Raw genomic sequence first — 21,367 nt, 5'->3', positions numbered from 1 at the left:
GAAAAAGCCAGTTGATAAAATGGATATGGAAAAAATGTTGGAAGAATATCGTCAAGCGCAGCGGATACGAATTAGTCGTAAATTAGTCAACAAAGCAATGACATTCGTGCAATTCAAAAAAGTTGAGGTCCAAGACGGCTCCGGTCCGCCCTTCAAAGATGTGACTATGGAGATCAGGAAAGGAACACTACCTGATCCAGGAATAGTTCTGTTTTATAATGAAGCTGCTAATTTTAAAGACTTCATAGTGGGCTCCTTCATTTTTAATGATAAGTTGACTTGTGATAACCAATTAAAAATTATGTTCGATGGAGAAGAAGGAAGAAGAAGACAAGACATCAATTTAACTTTTGCCACCACAATGTTGAAAGATGAGTGTGTGGCTTCCTTAATTAATTATTTGGACTTGAGGTGAGAAATCAATCTAGCAAATCTATTTTATTTTTTATTTTATTTGTAGCAACCGCTCAAGTCCACTTCCATAATCTAAGAAGAATCCTGAAGGATCATCTGATAAATCATTTAATAAATTTCTTACTTATGTAAATTAAAAATAAAATGAGTAGCATTAATTGACAAATATATATTTTCCAACAAAAGGTCTAAATAGTCTAAATCTTTTGATTGATTTAGTCGTTCGACACTGTGATTAAAAGAAAGTCCGATTTGTTGTATGCTTTGAAAAATATTATTGACAACGGAGTTCAAAATAAATAATACAAATTAAAAAATCCATGTTTTATTTTCACGGAGTAATGTATTTAAAATGAAGAGTACAGTGTTAAATTTTTCATTAAATTTCGCGTTCCTAGCTGTTTTAAATGATGTTCATTGCCACATCATGGACTATACCAGTTGATTTTTTTCTATGATCGTTGTTAACTACTAGTTTTTGTTTTTTTTTGAAATATATTTAAAAATTAATATTTTTCAAAGATTTTGATTAATTATTTTTTAATAATCAAGGTATATTTAAAAAGCAAATACTTCAAGGATTCTGCTGTTTTTAAGGTATAAGGCATGCTATACAAACTCATGTAGCTAACGATTTTATGATGGGGTAAAACACCCTGTCTGTAAAATTGATGTAAAACTAAATATTTATTAATGAGTTGTGATTATATACGACTTTAACTGCATGTATAAAAAACTAGTCCTTTTTGAGGCCGCTCATGAAGCTCTGCTGATTTAAAGTGTCAAATTGATAATCGGATTTGTAAGTTATTTTTTCAATTAAATAATTGGGAGTTTTTTCTTGGTGCGACCGAAGATTGAGACAAAAAGGTATTTGTTGTACAAGACCGTTATTAATTTAAAGTAATCAAGATGCCCCTCAGTGTGTGATTTAAATTCATATTATATTTAACTGCTCTATACAAATACAAAATAAGTTTTAACCTATTTACCTTTACAGTCAAATAAATAAATTACTCGGGAACTATTTTAATCCATGCTTCTTCCTCCTCCCCATGCTCGTTGGGTATCCGCACACGAACCAACTGCACTGGCCCATCTGGCGTTTCTATAATTTGCGTTTCGCTCTCAGCTAACGTCTCTCCTGTGATCGTATCAACTTCCTCGTCATCATTCTCAAACCGTATGTGCTGTCCATCGATTATGATATGCTCCACTGTTTCCATCCCTTCACCCTCTGCTTGTTCCTGCTCAGCTGGCGATTGCAAAATATGCTCAGAAATATACAACTTGGAGTCTTCAGCCACACTCCCGTCACCATCAACAGCTTCAGCCAACGCAATCGGATCCACAATCTCCATCTCCCCTCGCGAATTCACCGTCACTAGCTGGTCGTCATCAGTCGTCAGTCTCGGCTGATTCACGACGATCGTGTCGTTCAAATGCCCCTGACTCTGCATGTGCTGGTAAAGGAGCGGCTTGCGCATAAACCCGGCCCCGCAGACCAGACACTCGTACGGTTTTTTATCCGAGTGCACAAACCTGTGCGCGTTGCGGTTGTCGCGACTGTTGAACGCCTTGCCGCAGACCTCGCACAGGAAGGGCTTCTCTCCGGTGTGTATCCGCCTGTGCTTCTTGAAGTGCTCGGGGTAGACGAACGTGGCGTCGCAGACGTTGCACTTGAAGGGCCTTTCGCCCGTATGTGCCGCCTTCATGTGGTAGTCCAGCAGCCGGCGCCGCTTGAACCCTTTGCCGCAGTCCACGCAGATGTAGCGCTTGTCGTCCAGATGCGTGGCCCTTTTGTGCGACTGCAAGTTGGACCTTTGCGAAAAGGTGGCACCGCACATCTCGCACTGGTACGGCCTCTCCCCAGTGTGGGTGCGCTCGTGGTCGCGGATCTCCGCCTTACGAGCGAAAGCTTTGTGGCAGATGGAGCACACGAAGGGCCTGTAGCCCGTGTGCACGATGGAGTGGACTTCGAGGTTGTGCGCCGAACCAAACCTCTTGCCACACAAATGGCAGCTGAACTCTTTGATCCCGGTGTGCGTCCGCTCGTGCTGTATCAGGTTTTGCTGGCTCAGGAAGGACTTGGGGCACTGGTTGCAGGCGTAGGGTCGCGGCCTGACCTCGTGGGTCTTTTCGTGTGCTTTGAAGGTGTATTTCGAGGCGAAATCTTTGCCGCATTGTTGGCAAACGTAAGGTCGGACTCCGGTATGGGTGTTTATATGCTCTTCGAGCAAATTCCTGCTACTGTATTTCTTGCCACACGTCTCGCATGCCCACGCTTTGTTTTGGGGGTAGTGCATGCGTCGATGGATGCGAAACAGACGCAAATTACTGAAAATGCGATTGCAGACCTCGCATTGGAAATCGCCCTCTTCGGCGGCCACGTGCTCGTCGAGGTGGGCCGACAGCTCGTTTCTCTTCCGGAAGTCCTGAATAACAATAAATAAATAATATATTGTTACAAACCGTTGCAATATTGTAATGTTCTTATTTATTCATTTATTTATTTTCGAAGTTTTGCCTGTAATAATAGTAGTAGATATGTTATTAGGAGCGAAAATTAGGCTTTATGTGGAAAGGTTTACAAAGAAAACTACTTTTTTCGAACGTCACATTAGTGACAATTAATTTAAGTATCTTCATTGAACAAGGTAGTAATGAATTAAGCACATGAATTAGTTAACTTTTGCGTACTTTTATGTGCCTAATAAAAATCAAATATTTTAGCGAAATCATATATTTAATACAAGGGTCGTCAATCGTGGGTTATTTTTGAGATGTCCTAAGACGCAACCATGATGCAACCACAAATACTAATTTCACTTACCACTTGGAAACTTTATTTTTAAAAACATTAATTGAATCAACATTGATTTTTGATCTTTTAAATAATTATAGTCCATAGAAAAATTTTTAGCAAAACTGTTAAAACAAACTTGACAATATCCAGAACAATGTAAAATTGTGAAATTTGTGTTTTTTTACACCTTGAAGTAGCATATTTTTTAACAAAACTAGGGCCAAAAATCACTTAAATGGTTTCACCTTTTTCGAGGATTTTGTTACGGTTTTTTCATAAAACGGTTCAAGGAATCATTAAATGACATTGTTGCATTTGCATTTTTGTTTTTTTTTCTAATCTAAAATAATATTTAGTCGAATTCACAAAATTTTATTAAAAATACATAGTATTTTGCTATTTTTGAGTGTTTTGGTAGGAAAAAATTAATAAATTTTAAAATATTTCTCAGAAAATAAACCAAAATTCATCAAATTTTGTCGAAAGTGGTGTGATTTTTGCATTTTCGGTTATTCAACCATCTTTTTACTTTTTAGCATTTTTCAAAAATTACTAAATCCAAGAGAATTAAATGAGACTTTTTTTCAGCAAAAACCAATAAGTTGGAAATTATTTAATTTATACCTTTGTTGGGAATTTACAGTTTAGGCACTTTTTTATAATAAAAACTCTGTGTTCTAAACCGGTCCAAAAAATCATTAAATTTGATTGATAATAATACTGTTTTTGCCTGTTTCGTTCGTTTTAGAACATTTTCCAGCCAGGAATCCAATCACTTTGCAAAATCTTGACAAAATTAATTCGCAAATCACTCAAATACATCGAACACTATGTAATATTTGTTGATCGTTTAAGGAGGTTTTTGAGCTAAAAAGTCAAAGCTTTTGCAAGATTTATCTAAAATAAAGATCAAAGAGTCACTAATAAATATGATCGAAAGTAATAGGGTTTTGCCATTTTTTAATCGTTTTGTTAGGAAAAAATCATTTATTTGGGATATTTTTCAAAAATAAGCCAAAAAATGACAAAACAATCTAAAATAGTATTATTTACCAATGTTACAGTTAAACATTGTTCTACTAATCTCCGAATTTTTTAGCGAGATTTTCTATGGAAATAAATTAGTCAATTATGCTTATTTCGAAAGTTTTGTTTTTCATCTCTAAAACTAAATTGTTTTTATAAGTACTTTTTGGAAATTACAGTTTAGATATTTTTAAACAAAAAACTTTGCGAGACGTTAAAACTAGACCAAAAGATCACTAAAATGGACATTATTTTAACTTTTTTTAGCAAAAAAATTAGATATGTGAGATTTTACTAAATCGATCCAAGGAATCACCAATTTGATCAATAAACACATTGTTTTAGTCCGTTTCGAAAGTTTTAGAACGTTATTTAGTCAGAAATTCAAATTTCAAATTTTGGCAAAGACAATACACATCACTGAAATAAATAGGTTGAGCAATCCGTAATTCTTGCTCTTGTTTTTTGCGAAATTAGTTACATTTAGCTCGAAAAGTTATTAAATTTGACTAGTTTTTGGCGCTTTTGATCCCCAACATTGGCAACAAGCACCAGTGCTTGTAATAGCCAAAGTAAAGACACAAAAAAATTAATATTTTTCCAACATACTTGTCCACAAACGTCGCAAATGTACAATCGGATGTCGTGCACATTTTTCATATGGGCGGTGATGGCACGAACGTCCCCTGCAACGGTCTCTTCACCCTGACACACCATACAGCTAAAAAGTGAGTCTTGCCGAGCCACCATTGGTTGCAAATGCATTGATGGTTCGTCCTTGACTTTCAACGCGTCTGGATTTGACGGCTTTTTACGTAAAATATTGGGGCGATCACTACCCCCACTTTCTCCAGAAGGCTCCATTTTGACTTTTATATCAGAACTGGATTTCGTGAAGCTTTCCACACTGACTGGGGGCTCGTAATCTGAGTCGGAGGAGTGATCGACAGCCCCCGAATCGATAATATCACCGGCTGTTAACTCTTTGACCGGGTCCACGTTCTCGATGCCCCCATGCATCTTCACCAGCTCCATCTCAATGTCCTCGATTGTTTGGAGTTGGTTCTTCTCCATAACCTGGACAAGGTGGTGGTGAAAACTGATCGGGAAACACGTGGGGTACTTACTTGGCTCGTGTCGTCGTCTGACGACGGGATATCGAGGATCTTTCGAGGCAATTCGTTTTCTTTGTTCGAGTCGGTCACCTTCCCGTTTTCCAGCGCCTCACTTTCGTCCATTTGATTGTCGCCGTTTTTGTGCCTGGTCAAGGCGCTCGTGTAGTTGCTAACGAGTTCGCTTTTGAGTTCGTCCAGTCTGTGCTCAAGCTCGTCCACTTCATCGAAGATTTTGAAGCACTTTTTGCAAATGACGTGCGAGTGTGCGGTGTCTTCGGTCAGCTCCTTGTCCAAAACCTTGGTCAGAGTGTCGATAAGCGGCGTCTCCGAGCTGGTCTTGGTCTGTAAACGCGTGTTTTGTGAGGTTATCGATTTGGGTTTTTACATACCTCCTTGTTGAAAATCTGGATCGAGTTGCGGGACGAGACGCAGCTTCCGTTGCACACCAGGCACAGAATGTTGACCGCGGACATGCTGAAAATGAGGAAAATCACGAAAAATCGGCATTTTTCACACGGCTTTGCAAACGATTTAAATCACGGTTGTTGTGGATACTGCCAATATAAAATAATGACGATCGACAATGACAAAAAGGTCCCTAGAAATGAGCACGATTTGCGAGTTATTGCCGTTGGGAAAAAAAATCCGGCGTTAAATCCGCCCCCAACGGCACTGAAATCGAAATTGGCACGACTACACCTATTTTTAATTTACCTTTTTTAAATTGGTGGAGCAATTTATGGAAACTTTTTATTTTCGCCGAAAACAGGGCTGACGAACAAATGCTGCCAAGTTAGAGAATTTGACACGACGAAAAATGCCCGACGGCTTGTGCTTGCTGACGGACGAGGCCAACGCGCAAATGCCGGCCAATATGGCGGACGGGCTCTTCAACCACCAATAAACGGTATGTGCCCCCTTGGAGACACCCTTTCAGGCCACGAAAATTAAAGTTTATCGACTAAAATTGGCATTTGGGACTTTCTGTTGGCAGAACTCGCGGTTTAGTGGACGATCTTCATTTGTCTCGCGTAACGACTTCCGTTGAACAAAATGGCGCCGACAGGAAACGGGTTTAAATATTCAAACCAGGAATTTGATTAAAAATTTTTGTTTTATTCATAATTTACAAAAAACTACATATCTTCGGTACTCCACTTGTAGGAATCTTCCAGAATGGCCTTTTTGGCGTTTTGCACCTCGAACCATTTACTCTCGTAGCCGTTTGATCTATCGACCCCGTCCCACCTATGCCCCGGCCTTATGCCGTACCTATTGGGCATGAAATTGCCTTCGAACAGTGGTTTCTCAACCTCGCCTGCTTCCGCAGCCTTTTTCTTCTTCTTTTTCCTGATGTACGCCAACATTGGGTCGCCCTCACGTTCCTGTTCCTTCAAATATCGCTCCAAATCTTCATCGTCAGCATATCGAGCCAAAGGTTTGCTCATTTCGTGCAATTGTTCCTGGATTTGTTGTTCCCGGTTTTCCACCTGGACCAACCCACGACCCCATCGCGTGTATTTCTCCTTGTTTTCTTCCTCTTTTTCGCGTTTCTTTCGTTGGATTTCTTCTTCTTCCTCCAAGTTGCGGATCTGACCGGTTTTTCGGTTGCGATGGACTGTTGCCGCGTTCTCACCGGAAACATCTTTAGACAGAGTTTTGAACATTTGGTCTTCGCGGGAACGGAATTGCTTCGTTTCTTCAACCAGTTCTCGAGCATTCTGAAGGCCAGCCGATTTTCCATCCAGAGTTTTCTTCATTTTTTCCGACTGTCTTTCTTCAGTCTTATTTGGGTGCCTTCTTGGAGGTGAATCTCCATCTTTAGGCCCTTTTCTCCTCGATGGGGAAGTGTCTCTGCTTCTTTTTCTGGCAGGAGAAATATCATCATTGTTCCTTTTTCTGGGAGAAGAAATTCCATCATTTCTTCGTTTCCTAGGTGACGATGTGTCATCATCCCTCCGTTTCCTAGGCAACGAAGTGTCATCATCCCTCCGTTTCCTAGGCAACGAAATATCATCCCTCCTCCTTCTTGGAGGGGAAATGTCATCATTTCTCCTTCTACTTGGAGGGGAGATATCATCGTCTCTCCTTCGTCTTGGAGGGGAAATATCATCATCTTTCCTTCTTCTTGGAGGGGAAATGTCATCATCTCTCCTTCTTCTTGGAGGCGAGATGTCATCATCTCTCCTACTCCTGGGAGGCGAAATGTCACGATCACCATTTCTGCTCCTTGGGGGTGAATTATCATCAAAACTCCGAGCTTCTGATCGTCTTTCTTCCTTGATGACAGGTCTTGGCGGTGTGTCGCTCCTTCTTGGGGGCGAATTTTCCTCTTTTATGAGGATTTCCCGTGGAGGTGTCCGTCTAGGAGGCGTGTTGTCGCCGTGAGTTGTTTTCTTCTTTCTTCTGGGGGGCGACTTATCCGGTAACGCAAACGGCAACTTGTCGGTGCTTTTTGGTGCAATTTTGAAACTCTTGATTGATTGTTTTGCTTCGGAAGTGTCTGAATTTTCAACACTTCCGATGGGTTGCCATAAGGGATTTTTTGTTTTTTCATCAACGCGCATCGAAGGGGGCCTTTCGTCAATTATAGCCACAATTTGGGGCGCATCTTCGTTAGCAAGGGCAAGGTCTTCCTCAATCACATGGGTTGGAATATTAGCGTCGGCGTCATCGTCGATTATTTGGACCCTGCAAGTTGAACAAAAATCGATAAGGTATTAAGGGGGCCATTTACACAAACCTGCTCGTTGTCGGTTTTTTCTTTTTCTTCTTCTTTTTTTCACCAGGGGCTTTACCCATATTGAGATATTTTTTCAGGTATTCTTTCTGATTTATTGGTTCGGTCATTTTTGCGCAAATTAGATTTTGTTGTATCAATTGACAACGTATTTTTTGAGGTTACAAAATTGACATTTTTGAATGACAGGTTACCTGATAAAGCCCAATTCAGATAGACGTAACGCAACGTAATAAAAAATGACCGGAAAAAATTATTACACTATGCCATCGTCTTAATTTCTAAGTAGTATGCTCATTTTAAGCACTTAAAAGACACTCAAGTATACGTGTAATGTGGTTTCCTCATAAAACCGCCAACTTTTTGTTGAGGTTATGTCGTAAACCAGTCCTTAGCTGACGCCCCCGTTGCACCCACACATGTGTGATTAACGACTGTTTAAGGGGTTGCAACCCTGTTGAAACATCTTCGTCTCTTTTATACAACTTTAGGAAAAATTAGCCTGATTGTAAGTAAAACGGTTATAAATTCTTGCAAAAATTCAATTTTTCCCAATTTTTTTTCCTTCAAGGCGAACTGAAACTTGGTTTATCGTCTATGTTTATCGTTTTGTTTATTTTCAGATAATGTGATACCGTCTCCACGTCTAACCACCAAATCTTATTAAAAAATCCAAAATGTGAGGTTATATTTGTAAGTGATGGGGGCTGCATTGTTCTGAGATGGTTGTGTCCAAGGGCGGTAACGGAAGATGGCTCAGAAAGTACAAAACGTTTTTTCTCATCGGTTTAATAATCCTGCTCTTCCAAGTGCTCCTGGCTGCGCATTTTCTCGAGTTAAAGGCAAACTCATCAGACGATTGGCAGCCACAAAGCCACAAAGCGGTGACACAAGGACTAGAAAATCACCGAAAAAAATTACAAGTCGCAAACACCACAGCTTTGCGCTTGGAAGAGCTAAACTTCAGACCTGAATGTGAAATCACTGGAAAGGAAGCAGTTTCGGCAATACATCGTGCCAAGAGCCAGAATTGTAAACAACTGATCGCAAATGTGACTTGTAAGTCTTTGGCGGGGACTTTGTACCCCAAACGACTGACCGGAAGTTGTCCCAATGGCGGGAAAATCGCCGGAAAGGCCTTGGGTTGCTTCAAGGATGAAAATAATTACAGACTGCTCAGTGGCTACTTTGGGGTCAATAAAAAGAGCAATTCGCCGGAGTATTGCATACAGTTGTGTCTCCAATCCGGGTTTGAGTACGCCGGGGTCCAATATTCGTACGTTTTTTTGGATAATTTATTTAGAAAATTATTTTTTTGTTGTAGACATGAGTGTTTTTGTGGCAATGATGAGCCCCTTTCAACGTTCAAACTACCCGATTCGTCGTGTAATATGAAGTGTCCCGGGGACCCCCATGCTACCTGTGGAGGCTATTACACCATTAACGTGTTTCAGACGGGAATAAAAAGTAAAGTATTTTACAATTGTTTGAAGTGATTTTTTGTGGATCGTGGATGGTCATGCGGGCAATTATACCCGTGGCGCCTCTGGCGAGAAATTATCCTAGGTAATATCATAGCCAACTTGTATCAAATGTAGGTTCGATGCGTTAAGGCCACACCAAAATTTTTTAAAGCAAACTATTACGTGGTCCTAACTAAATCGTCAATATTCTTATTATTCAAGATATTTTTTTTTCACATACTACGATTAATAATAAGCCCAGTTAAACTAAGCACAGATTAGAATAGTTTTAACTCAGGAGTAAGTCGAATTCGGTATTTTAGTAAAGTTAAATAATTCTTTATTACCTTTGTTTTAATAGAAAAATAATTCGAAAATAAATTAAACTGTAGTTCTAAACTTTCTTGCAGATATGTTTCTTGTAATTTTTATTCTTGTCAAGATAAGAATAATAATTACAAGGGTCAAGACCCAGGAGGACAATTTGTGTTCCATATTATTTAATTACGCTGTTGTGTCTTTCGTTGGCCTTAAATTATGTCAGACTTCAGCAGATGGTAAACAAATATAAAAAGCTTGACCCAAAATGAAAAAAAGTCTTCCTTACTATTTATACATTTTTGTAAGGTTCCACCACTTCCTTTAAAGTTATAAACTTACACCTTGGTCTTAACGTAAAGAAACAAGAAAATCTAATACATACTCTAGTACACATATAAACCAAACTAAAAAAAAACAAAATTTTGACCTATTGAGTGGTTAAATTAGAAAATTACGTTTCTTTTTTATAATGAAACTACCAAAAAGTAAGTCAGTAATGACAAAAAAAATAAAAGGAAAAGAATAAAAGGACAGTCCTTTAGAACGAGAACTAGTGGAGCGTATGCTAATCCTATCGGATTCGCGGAGTCAATTATTTTTACTTATTACAATGTCTTTCAGGACTTTTCAAATACAGGTTAATTACTGGTCAAATTGGCGGTTTTTATGTTAATTCGGGTTCTTAGTAAAGGGTTTCCACAGATTTATGTATAATTTCTTTCTGGCTTTCTGGTGCAAAACAGTTGTGATTAAAAAAAATCCTGTTCCATGTTTCAAATACAGGGTGTTTTACATAATTTTACGAGGCTTGCGCCTGTAAAACGCCACCAATTTATTTTCCGAATCAAACTCGATTACAAATTTTGAAAAATTGGAGTCTTCCCTAGTTTGTTCACCTCTGCAAAAACTATAACGCTTTTAGTTAGTTAGGACTTTTTGATAGCTTTGTATAATTTGGAGCCCCAACTATATCTAAGATTTCTTTAAAAAGAAATGATTTAACAGGTGAAAACCGTCCTTTTAAAAATTTTAAAAACAAAACCGTTTTTGGTTTGTGATCTAGTACACTTTATTCTGGGGCCCAGAATAATAACAACTGAAAACTTGTACAAAATACCGTGTGTGGGCGCCACAGGTAATTGCCTTCCATGACTATCTACGATCCATAAAAATAAATAATTTTTCAAAGAGTTTTTCTAATTCACGTTTTGTAACCTATTTTATAAAAAACGGTGTTGATATTTTGACAAAGACTTAAAAAATTCATATCTTCTTAAAAGATACGCATTTGAAACAAAGTCATTACGCAGAATTTAATAAGGTAGTTAACGATTTCTCTTTAATGAAAATTATAATAATTGTCAAGTGTGCTGTGAAACACAAATGTTTGAACTCATTTGTCAAATTAAGTCGACTTATCGAAATAATCTCGCAGAGTTCGTCCCTCAAGTTGCCAACACTGAGTCGCCCCCAAGCCACGAAAACGTCAAAATCGTATTCCTGCTCACCCTCAACGGCCGAGCCCTCCGCCAAGTGAAAAGACTGCTCAAAATCCTCTATCACACTCGCCACTTCTACTACATCCACGTTGACGTGGTAAAACCTCCATAAATTTTCAATAAACCACACCCCTCACTCTACTTTTCCAGCGAGAAGACTACCTTTTCCGCGAACTCCTCCCCCTGGAGCGCCGCTTCCCCAACATCCGCCTCACTCGCCGGCGCTTCGCCACCATCTGGGGCGGCGCCTCCCTCCTGGAGATGCTCCTGAGCTGCATGTCCGAGCTCCTGGACACGCCCTGGACCTGGGACTTCGTCCTCAACCTCAGCGAGTCCGACTACCCCGTCAAGCAAATCTCCGCGCTGGAGCGCTTCCTGGGGGCGAACCGCGACCGCAACTTCGTCAAGTCCCACGGCAGGGACACCCAGCGCTTCTTGCAGAAGCAAGGCCTGGACAAGACCTTCGTCGAATGCGACCGGCGCATGTGGCGCGTGGCGGACCGCCGTCTCCCGGAAGGCATCCAAATGGACGGTGGGAGCGACTGGATCGCCCTCTCGCGGGAGTTTGTGAGTTACGTGGCGAAAAGCGGTGATGATCTAGTCGGCGGGCTTAGGCAGGTTTTTAGACATACGTTATTGCCGGCCGAGTCGTTTTTTCATACAGTTTTGCGTAATTCGCGTTTTTGCGACAGTTATGTCGATAATAATCTTCACGTGACCAATTGGAAGCGGAAGCTGGGTTGTAAATGTCAGTATAAGCACGTTGTTGATTGGTGCGGGTGTAGTCCGAACGATTTCAGGCCCGATGATTGGGCCAGGATCCAAAGTACGCAACCGCGTCAGTTATTTTTCGCGCGCAAGTTTGAACCAATCATCAATCAGGCCGTTCTGTTGAAACTCGAACTGTGGCTGTTCGGATTGGATAAACCGTCAAGGTCAGTCACGAACTTGCATTCCTATTGGCAGAGCGTCTACCACCATTTGGACCTATCACCGGCCATTGATGACGGTTTAAGAACTGTTACTTCGTCAGTTGGCCGTGTGTGGTCCAAAACCGTAACTAACGCCACCTGTAGTGTTACAATTTTACGTGCAACATCATTCCACACCAAAGACTTGTACAAATATACTTTGGTCCACTTTACAACAAGTGATTCGGCCGATATTGAAGTTGCTTTCCGACCGATCAACATGACATATCTCGTAGCGCCCTCTACACTCACCAAACGTATCGAAGAACTAGCCGTCAGCAGTGACTACGACCAGAAAGAACAAATTTCGCGGAACTTCCCCCGAATATTATCACCCTACTCCGAACCAGTCCTAGTTTACAAATTCGCCGCGAGTGGCGCCAGTGTCACCCACAACATCACGTGTCTTTGGCTCGACCCCATTGGCCAGCTCGTCGAAATCAGCGACATATCAATCGAGGAAAGCGCTCTGATTGGCCACTCCAAGCCCAATCTGAAACACCCCCACCGGCCCGGCTCATGGACCGTTAAACTAATCTACCACCAAACTCTTCTAGCTGAAGTTAAATTCCTAATAACCCCGCTTGAATTTTACTCGGGGGTTCCTCTGGGTGTGAAACAAGCCCGCTTGATTCATGGCGGTTCTGTTTCAAGGCCACTTACCGATAACTACGATAGGTTTATCGAAAATAGTGACGAGGGTATTTTGAAAGGTGTGAGTGTGTCTAATTCCAACAAAACAGGAAAGGAATTGCAGGATTGGATCGATTCGCTGTTTAGTAAGTTTTACGTGATTGAGAAAAGTTGTGCGGTTGGTAGGACTGAGGTTTGTGGGGTGCAAGTCGAGGAGTGCAGGAGAACGAGTTGGAGTTCTTTTGCGCCCGATCCGAAGAGTTTTATTGGGAGTGTTAATGAGACGAGTGGCGCGTTTGATATCTGGTAATTGTGATACACATTCGGTTTGATTGTTAGCGCAATAATTAACATGAAATGGGGAAAATAAAATAAAAACAGGGTGATGCAATTTTAGTTCACTGTCTGGTATCTGTTTCAGAAATTGAGTGTTGGCGAGTTCAGTCAAGAAAAATTTTTGCGTCACATGTCGATATCTCGTGTTTTTTTTAATTAACTGATGATAATATAACGTTCTTAGGAAAAAATTCAAATCCGAGCTGTTTGTTCGGTCTGTTTTGGCGAAAACGCATAAGAAACTAAGATCTTAGTTCAAAAGTGTGCTTATATGCCCAAAGAATGTAAAAATAACATCCTTCTTTTCGTTCTCATGTTTATTTTTGACGAAAATTTTTTTTTGAAACCGTTAATATTACATGAATTTTATTTTTTTTTTAGATTTTAAGAATTTTTTTACATGATAGATCTAATAGTTTTTTAAAATTAACTAAAGATGTTAATGAGAACGATGTTGCCAGCTCACAGTAGTTAAATTCTCCAAAGCCAACTTGAAAAATTCCGAGATATGCACTTATTTTCGCCAGATTACAATATTTGATATAAATTTTTGGGAGAGTGTAAAAAATTTAGGGCTGGTTTACGCAACATTTAAATCGCATTTCAATTTAAGTTCGCCTTTAACTTGACGTTCGTCAATGCAAAATAAACTGCAATTTAATGCGAACTAGTTTAATTCAGAATTAAATTTTAATTGCGCTTTCTGTAAACCGTCTCTATGTCTCATTTGCATTTTTTAGAGCGAAATAGAGGGTTTCTGTATAAAAATAGAATTCTGTGTTTAACTAAATCCCATCTACTTTAGAGCCAAGGAAATCCATCAATTTAAGGAGAAAAAATACTTTGAAAAAAGACCGAGTTTTTAGCTCATAACTGCTCAAAATGTGTTTAAATGGTTAAAAAAGACAATTTTGAACATAACCGTGATTTTTCGGATTTAATTTATCGAAATTGTGTCATATATACACCATAAAATATCTACTATGGTGATTTTTTTCAATAGATATCTGTTTAAGATTGCAAGGTCCGCCATTTTCGTTAACAAAATTCAAGAAAGTACAATAAAAAAAGCAAAAAAAATAAAAATCTAGCATTGGAAAGCTACATCTCGTGGAAAAAGGCTCAAACAATTCTTTGTTACAGGAACTTTTAACTCAGATTAATATCAGCTATCAATACCGAAGAGATGGTCCGCGACTTTTGAATCAGCCTGTATAAAGTAATTTTTGACCATATCTTCTGGTTTTCGGATTATTTTTGATGAAATTTCACTCAAAAAAAAAAAGAGTGAAATAAGCAAAATCTATTTATCTTAATTTGTAAGTGTATCTTGAGAAAAATATCCTGCCAAATAAATAAGTTCTTGGTTTAAAAACAAACCAAATCGAGCAAAACAAGTTCAAATAACGTCAAGTTCGATCCAATTTTGTGATTTTACAGCAAGTTTTTGCATTTTTTTTTGAAAAACTGAAATAATTACCTGAAAAATTGCTTAAGCCCAGTTTGTGGAAACATATTTAACGGAAAGATAAATTTAAACCTCAGTTAAAATATAACAACGCCAATCAGGTGAGAGATAAAAATTAACTCAACTTTAATCGTTCTAGAAATCAGGCCTCAAATATGCAAAAATTATTTTTAACGAAATTCAGCAAGTTGATGACGCTTGTGATTTTAACCATTTTATGCAACTTTTTTTGTTTAGCTGTGACTCAGAATTTTGAAACAGATATTGAGATTTATTGCCATAAGGACCACTTATTTAGGTTCTCTTAGTTTAGTAAGTAAGTCATTATATTGTGATACGATTACGTAGCAATTGCCTTTCATAACTGCACAAAATAGGCTTTAAAGGCAAGTCTCTTCTTTATTTCTGTCTTTGTACTTTATAGTCGTCTTTATAATTTTATTATTTTACGTGGCCATATAAGACAACTTTTGTAATTAAATAAAACGTATACACCGCCGTAATCACCTTCTAAACAAAAGGAAAATTCGGGACTGATTAGATTCTTGTTGTCAGAATGTTAAAAAAATTACGGTTGTATTGTAAATATAAAAATAAATTTTATTTTATAAAAAAATTACACTTTCAATACAGACAACCCCAAAAACTTACTTGTCAATTCCACGACTGTCTTCTCCCCATACAACTCCCTCCACATCTCGATCAAATACTCAGTCTCGCGTTGCGAATTTTCCGGCGGGCTTAACTTAAGCGTCTTACCTTGATTTTGATCGCGTGACGCGTCATCCAAATACTTAGAAAATTCGGTAAAATACTGAAAAATGTTCCCACAAGCGTAAATATCCAACGTGATGATGCCACTCTGTAGCAATCTCCTCAACGAAATACTCGTCAAAGCATCATTGTAGGAAACATCCAAGTGTTGAAGCGACGTGGCAACGCTGCAAAGTGACATTAGTACGTCACGTGACAGGCCACGCCCACTTACCGCAACAAATCAAACACCTCCGAATCGGTCACATGACAATTTGACAGCTTGCAAACGCGTAACGGACCCGTTTGGGTCCACATTCGGTTGAGCACTTCGTGTAAAAAGTTGTCACTAAGAGAGTTTCGTGACACGTTCAAGTGTGTTAAGTTGGCGAACTGGAGCCATGATAATATAGTGATAAGGGTGGTATTATCGAAGGCGTTATCACTGATGTCGAATTCTTCGATTTGGTCCAAATTTAGGGTCAAGTCTTTGTTTAGGCGGTGATTGAATAGGTTTTGCGTGAATTTATTATTCGACAAATTGAACTTTTTTAGTTGTAATCGGCGTGTTAACAAGGCCAAGCTTTCGAAGCTTTCATCACGTAACCAATTGTCGCTAAAGTCGAGATCTATTATTTTGTACGAAACGTCCGGGTTTAAGTTGGCTACGATGGCTTGCACATGCCCCGAAGTGAGACTTGTGCAGTTCAAATTCAACTTGTACAAGCTCTCCAAACAGGCCAAACTTTTGGCCAACAAGTCGAAACACTCGTTTGTTAAAAAATTGCCGGATAAGTCCAACTCGAGTAGGTTGCTTTGCCGGTTTAACACCTTGACCAGGGGGGCTAGCACCGCCCCCTTGAACCCCCGATTGGCCAAATCCAACCCCACCGAAAACTCCTGCAGGACTTGACCAATCGAGTCACGTGGCACCGCCCCCATGTCCTGACACGCCTCCTTGTAGCGGTCTATAAGAGGCGGAAGATTTGATTTAACAATGCGGGCCTCGACCTCTTCGGCCTGGGTTCCCCCCATTGGGAACAAAAGACTAATCGGGTCGTCATCGGCCAAAACCGCCCCGTTTTTAGTCTCGAGTTCTAATGTTGGCACTATGTATTGTTTTTTGGCGTATCGGGCGGCCGCCTCGTCCGCTAGCCACTTGATTGTGTGGGTGGCCACCTGCGATAGGAGAACCGGGACTCGGTATAGTTTTTTCTCGATTCGGACGTCTACGGATAAGGTCGGGTCGGTGCCGAGGTCGAACGAGCGAGGTCGGGGCAGTTTCGGAGCGGGTTCGGGTGCTTTCGGCGACGAGGTCGAGTCGGCCTCGACCAGGGTCCTAGTGTGGCCGAAGTGTGTCAGTTTGGCTTGTTTTGGTCGTTTGGCAGGACTGCGCGATGGAGGTTGGTAATACTGACAGTTTTGGGAAGGGGCCGACTTTACCGGCGAGGCCGTTTTGCGTTTTTTTGACCTTTGCCCAAGGTCGTCGTCCAACCAATCATCGACGATGTCATCATCGAATAAGAGGGCGGGTCTTTTGACCACACTACTTGATGCTTTCGGGGGGCTTTTCACATTTTTGCGTCTGAGACTCTCCATGACGTTTCGGTAATCATCGGCCTGGCGATCGGGGCTTGAACTGTCGTCATCCTCCAGCCCGATGATTGCCGAACGCCGTAAACTACTCGTAGAGGGCGCCTCCGTCTCCATATCGCTTCGGTGGTCGGGATTTGAACTGTCCTCGACAATTGCCGATCGTCGCTGCGTCTCTCGATCGTCATTTACTATCACAGCCTGGCCAGATTTTTGCAAAGCGAGTGATATTTGCTCGACTAGCCTCTCATAAAGCACCTGACTGTCGTTATTTAACTGGACACCGGTCCGCCATTTTCTCAAAAAATTCAAAACTGTTTCACCTTCGTCTGTCTTAGCAACGGCGTTTGCACCTCTAGTGAGTAACAACTCAACTATTGGAAGGTGTCCATTGGAGGCGGCGTCGTGTAAGGGAGTTATGCCTTCGCATTGGGTGCCCCCTCGATCGTTGATTGCGGCCCCCTTGTCTAGTAAGAGTTGGACGACGTCAAGGTGGCCGTGTATGCAGGCTTCGTGTAGGGGTAGCCACCCGCAGTTGTCTCTGACGTTGACCGGATGGCCTTGGTCGAGTAGGTGGCGGACGACGTTCAATTGTCCTTTAATGCAAGCAGTGTGAAGTTGGGTCTCACCTTTTAGGTTTCGCTTGATTTGGAAATTTTTGGAGCGGCGACGGTGTGTCGTTGGTTGGTCAACGTCACTATCATCAGAGACATCTGGAAAGCGGTTAGAAAAGAACACATGTCAATATCACGGCCAACTACAATTAAACCATTTCATATTTATGGGCACTTTTTCGAGTCCTTTAAGACAACTTTATCTTAACAGCCTCTCGAGCATTTACTCCAATTTTGAGATCAAATAGTTTTTGACTTTTAAGTGACACTGACAGAGTTTATCAAAAATTGAAAAAATTTCTTAGATGTTTTCGCAAAGATAAAGTTAAAGTTTAGGAGATAAGGAAGTCGAGAAAGTAGGTAATTTTTTATTTTGTGGAAGATTTGTGGAAAATCTACAAATATCTGACAGGTTTTTGGTGACTCAGAGGGTTCAGTGATAAGAGGCGGTTGTGACGTCACGATTTCTTCCTTTCGAAGCAATTATCTCGCTTATTTTTCATCGCAGGGAATTTTAAAAAGAACGATATTTTCCGTTAAAACATGTGTAATATATAAAATAAGTTGCCAATGCCTATAATGATTGATTTCTCGTTGAAACTATGAATTACATTAGCTATTAATGTACCACCATTAATGTATCACCACCCTAGATCACCACAATTAATTACATACAAAATTAACAAAAAACAGTTAGCCGTAGCGATCTGATTCTTGCAGATTTGGATTCCGCCGGTCATTTTACGTTAGAAACACTCAATCATAAGGCAATGACTCCAAAAAATTGACAGATAATGACGTGAGTTTAGTTAAGACATTTTTGTAACGAGACTATAGTTTTGATGATATCTTTCGAACGGTTAGCCGTAGCGATCTGATTCTTGCAGATTTGGATTCCGCCGGTCATTTTACGTTAGAAACACTCAATCATAAGGCAATGACTCCAAAAAATTGACAGATAATGACCTGAGTTTAGTTGAGACATTTTTGTAATGAGACTATATTTTTGATGATATTTTCGGAACGGTTAGCCGTAGCGAACTGATTCTTGCAGATTTTGATTCCGCCGGTCATTTTACGTTAGAAACACTCAATCATAGGAAACTAACTTCAAAAAATTGACCGATAATGACGTAAGTTTAGTTGAGACATTTTTGTGACGAGACTATAGTTTTGATGATATCTTCCGAACGGTTGGCCGTAGCGATCTGATTCTTGCAGATTTGGATTCCGCCGGTCATTTTACGTTAGAAACATTCAACCATAAGGAAATAACTCCAAAAAATCAAATTAAATTTCCCAATTGATGTAATTAATTGTGGTTATATTGTATTTTTATGTATAATTTTAGCCTGATGAAGTTTATTATATGAACGAAACGTTGCAACTCGTCTTTTTGTTAAGAAAGCTGTCCTAACGTCGTTAAATTTTATTCCAATCAATTACTTCAGGACGTTTAACGTAAAAAATCTTGCAATTTGATAGATTGATAGAATTACGATTTAGGGAATATGTCAACTTGCTTGTAGAGGTCTTATTTTCCAGCTACGATATTTTCAATTTTAAACTTCGAAAAGATTATTGGTGCTTTCCAACTTTAAATATGGTCTTATTATTTAATTATTTATGTTTACATTAATTTAAAATAAAATAACTTGGTTGGCTGCCTCTGGATCAAATAGGTCGTTTATAATTATTAGGTATTATAAAAAAAGTGTTTCACCTGTGATAGCTTCCAAGTCGATTTCCGCTCCCACCACAGACTCGGTCTGAGCGTCGGAGCTTTCGCCCTCACTGTCCGAACTGTGAAAATCCAATTTTGCCAAGCTCTGCTCCAAATTGAACGCTTCCGAATGTTGTTTTTGTCGCCTCAAATACAGAATTTGGCGTTTTAACATTCGGCCTTCCTCATGTACGTTCCCTTCCCTTTGACAACTCTCTATAGCTCGGCTATAGACAGCTCTAACTTCACTAATCGGCTCATTTGCTGCTTCTTTTGTATCCGCAATATTGCTCAAAGTATTCAAACTGTCCTTCAAATTCTTGCAAAGAACCAACTCTTTCTCGAAATACTCAACAGCTTCCTCAAACTGGCCGTTGTCTTTGTAAGTCTCCGCCAGACTGTAATAACACGAAGCCAGGTCCGGACCGGTCATTTCGGCCTTTTCCGCCGTCTCCATCATTTTTTTGTAATAATCGAGCGCTTTGGTGTAGAGTTTCAAATGGCATGCGCCATCGCCCATCTTTTCGTACAATTTCTTTAAGGTAGGATAGTCAGTGCTATCAGTGACCAAAAGCTTATCCTGGTTGTAACACATTGAAGCGACTAAAATAATCACGATCACAAGAAATTATTTTTTTGTGTTATTTTACTCACCAACTTTCAAATTATTTTCTATCGTTTTCCGCTCCTTGACATCCGGCGTGTTAAGTTTGTACGCCTTGTGGAGGGCGTTCTTGGCCCCGTGTAAATCCCCCAACTTTAAGAGAATCTCAGACTTGCTCAAAAAAATCCCAGCCAAAAGAACAGCCTTATTCCGTAATTTTTCTAACAAATTGTAATTATTTCAACTCTTGAGCCCCCTTTTTGTGTTACTCACTTGCAGTCTCAGCGGCCAAATTACACTGTTGAAGGGCCGCCTTACTGTCCCCCTTTTTGACCAAAAGGGACGATAGGGACATGTAGCCCCTTTGCAGCTGCTCGTACAAGTCGTGAGCCTTGCACTGGTTTATAGACTTGGTAAAAAGTTCCAAAGCTTTGTCGTAATTACCGAGAGAGTCCTGGACTAAGCCTAAATTGCAATAAAGGCGCGCACACATGTCTGCAATTTCCAGTTTACTCGCCTCCCCAACTAAACTAAAACCATTCATCAAACTAAGAAAATAACTCGTTTAATTGTAAATAAGCACCTCTGTGACACTACTAAACTCTTCATGAAAAATTTATTGGCCAGGTTTAGGTTGTTTTTGTCGGGTTCGGGTGAATCTAGGTAGGTGGTGAGGTAAGTGTGGCCAATGGTGGCAAGGGCACGTTGTTCCTCCAGCTTATTTTTCAATTCCCTTGCAATATCTATGCCAGGTAAGTGGCTCGTTTCTATACTACCAACGTAACGACTTACCTAAGTAGATTTTTTGGAGTTTCAAGGCTTTATCAAACTTTTGTAAGCCCAAATAGGCCTCACCTATGCCTCTACTGACTACAGCATACTCCAATTGCTTGTTTTGTTTCTTGTAAATGTTTGCAACAGTGGTGTACTCCTCTATAGCAAAGTCAAACCTGCCTTTGTCGACGTATAAATTAGCCAAGTCGGTGCAAACGCTGATAAGGACCCCTTCATTGTTTTCTCGGAGGGCTTTATTTCTCCGTTTCAAAAGTTCTGTAATTAAATAAGGTGTTTGTTGGTTTATAATAAATTAAAAACAGGAAACCCACTTTGTTCGTCCATTTTTTCTGTTATTAATAGTGACTCAAGTACATAAACACATGATGATCATTTTTATGCATGTTTGCCTTTTTGACAAATACCTTTCCCTCCAAAACAGCTGTCACTGTCAAAGTTTGCCGGTAATGATAGCAACGCAAAAGGTTATCGTTTGAAAATTATAGTCGACCAG

At 40.0% G+C, this 21,367-nt stretch overlaps 4 protein-coding genes across 6 annotated transcripts; 1 reads left to right on the top strand and 3 right to left on the bottom strand.

Moving 5' to 3' along the window:
• Positions 1 to 1,339: 1,339 nt before the first annotated feature.
• On the bottom strand, positions 1,340 to 6,217 carry LOC100142253 (zinc finger protein 892). The gene is made up of 5 exons (XM_064358134.1): positions 6,076 to 6,217; positions 5,751 to 5,835; positions 5,374 to 5,703; positions 4,856 to 5,323; positions 1,340 to 2,849 (listed from the first exon to the last, which is right to left on the bottom strand). The coding sequence occupies exons 2-5, from the start codon at positions 5,832 to 5,834 to the stop codon at positions 1,428 to 1,430; spliced, it is 2,304 nt and encodes a 767-aa protein (XP_064214204.1). The 5' UTR covers position 5,835; positions 6,076 to 6,217; the 3' UTR covers positions 1,340 to 1,427.
• oxt (peptide O-xylosyltransferase) lies at positions 6,135 to 15,408 on the top strand. 2 transcript variants are annotated; one of them, XM_015984966.2, is made up of 5 exons: positions 6,135 to 6,268; positions 8,725 to 9,377; positions 9,426 to 9,568; positions 11,321 to 11,481; positions 11,535 to 15,408. In XM_015984966.2, the coding sequence occupies exons 2-5, from the start codon at positions 8,824 to 8,826 to the stop codon at positions 13,296 to 13,298; spliced, it is 2,622 nt and encodes an 873-aa protein (XP_015840452.1). In that variant the 5' UTR covers positions 6,135 to 6,268; positions 8,725 to 8,823; the 3' UTR covers positions 13,299 to 15,408. The 2 variants fall into 2 exon arrangements, with proteins under 2 accessions (XP_015840452.1, XP_969448.1); XM_964355.4 differs by lacking the exon at positions 6,135 to 6,268 and adding an exon at positions 8,365 to 8,609.
• LOC135266826 (BUD13 homolog) lies at positions 6,457 to 8,361 on the bottom strand. The gene is made up of 2 exons (XM_064358136.1): positions 8,105 to 8,361; positions 6,457 to 8,052 (listed from the first exon to the last, which is right to left on the bottom strand). Exons 1-2 carry the CDS (start codon positions 8,209 to 8,211, stop codon positions 6,498 to 6,500), a joined length of 1,662 nt encoding a protein of 553 aa, XP_064214206.1. The 5' UTR covers positions 8,212 to 8,361; the 3' UTR covers positions 6,457 to 6,497.
• Positions 15,373 to 21,333, bottom strand: LOC658004 (uncharacterized protein). Of its 2 annotated transcripts, XM_964423.4 has the most exons (8): positions 21,186 to 21,333; positions 20,872 to 21,129; positions 20,663 to 20,822; positions 20,353 to 20,609; positions 20,130 to 20,300; positions 19,476 to 20,078; positions 15,781 to 17,851; positions 15,373 to 15,733 (listed from the first exon to the last, which is right to left on the bottom strand). In XM_964423.4, exons 1-8 carry the CDS (start codon positions 21,196 to 21,198, stop codon positions 15,409 to 15,411), a joined length of 3,858 nt encoding a protein of 1,285 aa, XP_969516.1. In that variant the 5' UTR covers positions 21,199 to 21,333; the 3' UTR covers positions 15,373 to 15,408. The 2 variants fall into 2 exon arrangements, with proteins under 2 accessions (XP_969516.1, XP_008200216.1); XM_008201994.3 differs by lacking the exons at positions 20,872 to 21,129; positions 21,186 to 21,333 and having other exon boundaries at positions 20,353 to 20,604; positions 20,663 to 20,791.
• Between the last annotated feature and the right edge of the window lie 34 nt (positions 21,334 to 21,367).

Source organism: Tribolium castaneum, chromosome 1 (genome assembly GCF_031307605.1).
Source record: "Tribolium castaneum strain GA2 chromosome 1, icTriCast1.1, whole genome shotgun sequence".
In the NCBI taxonomy this organism is placed as follows: domain Eukaryota; kingdom Metazoa; phylum Arthropoda; class Insecta; order Coleoptera; family Tenebrionidae; genus Tribolium; species Tribolium castaneum.
This window is presented reverse-complemented; position numbering and strand designations above follow the sequence as displayed.

Coding starts and splice junctions, on each gene's coding strand:
- LOC100142253 (XM_064358134.1), bottom strand. CDS start 5,834: ATGTCCGCGGTCAACATTCTGTGCCTGGTGTGCAACGGAAGCTGCGTC. Junction 5,324..5,373: donor CAGACGACGACACGAGCCAA/GTAAGTACCCCA, acceptor CACCTTGTCCAG/GTTATGGAGAAGAACCAACT. Junction 2,850..4,855: donor TTTGCGACGTTTGTGGACAA/GTATGTTGGAAA, acceptor ATTGTTATTCAG/GACTTCCGGAAGAGAAACGA.
- LOC135266826 (XM_064358136.1), bottom strand. CDS start 8,211: ATGACCGAACCAATAAATCAGAAAGAATACCTGAAAAAATATCTCAAT. Junction 8,053..8,104: donor AAAAAACCGACAACGAGCAG/GTTTGTGTAAAT, acceptor TTCAACTTGCAG/GGTCCAAATAATCGACGATG.
- oxt (XM_015984966.2), top strand. CDS start 8,824: ATGGTTGTGTCCAAGGGCGGTAACGGAAGATGGCTCAGAAAGTACAAA. Junction 9,378..9,425: donor TACGCCGGGGTCCAATATTC/GTACGTTTTTTT, acceptor TTTTTGTTGTAG/ACATGAGTGTTTTTGTGGCA. Junction 9,569..11,320: donor GTTTCAGACGGGAATAAAAA/GTAAAGTATTTT, acceptor ATAATCTCGCAG/AGTTCGTCCCTCAAGTTGCC.
- LOC658004 (XM_964423.4), bottom strand. Junction 20,823..20,871: donor ACTCCAAAAAATCTACTTAG/GTAAGTCGTTAC, acceptor TACCTGGCATAG/ATATTGCAAGGGAATTGAAA. Junction 20,610..20,662: donor AGTTTAGTAGTGTCACAGAG/GTGCTTATTTAC, acceptor GAATGGTTTTAG/TTTAGTTGGGGAGGCGAGTA.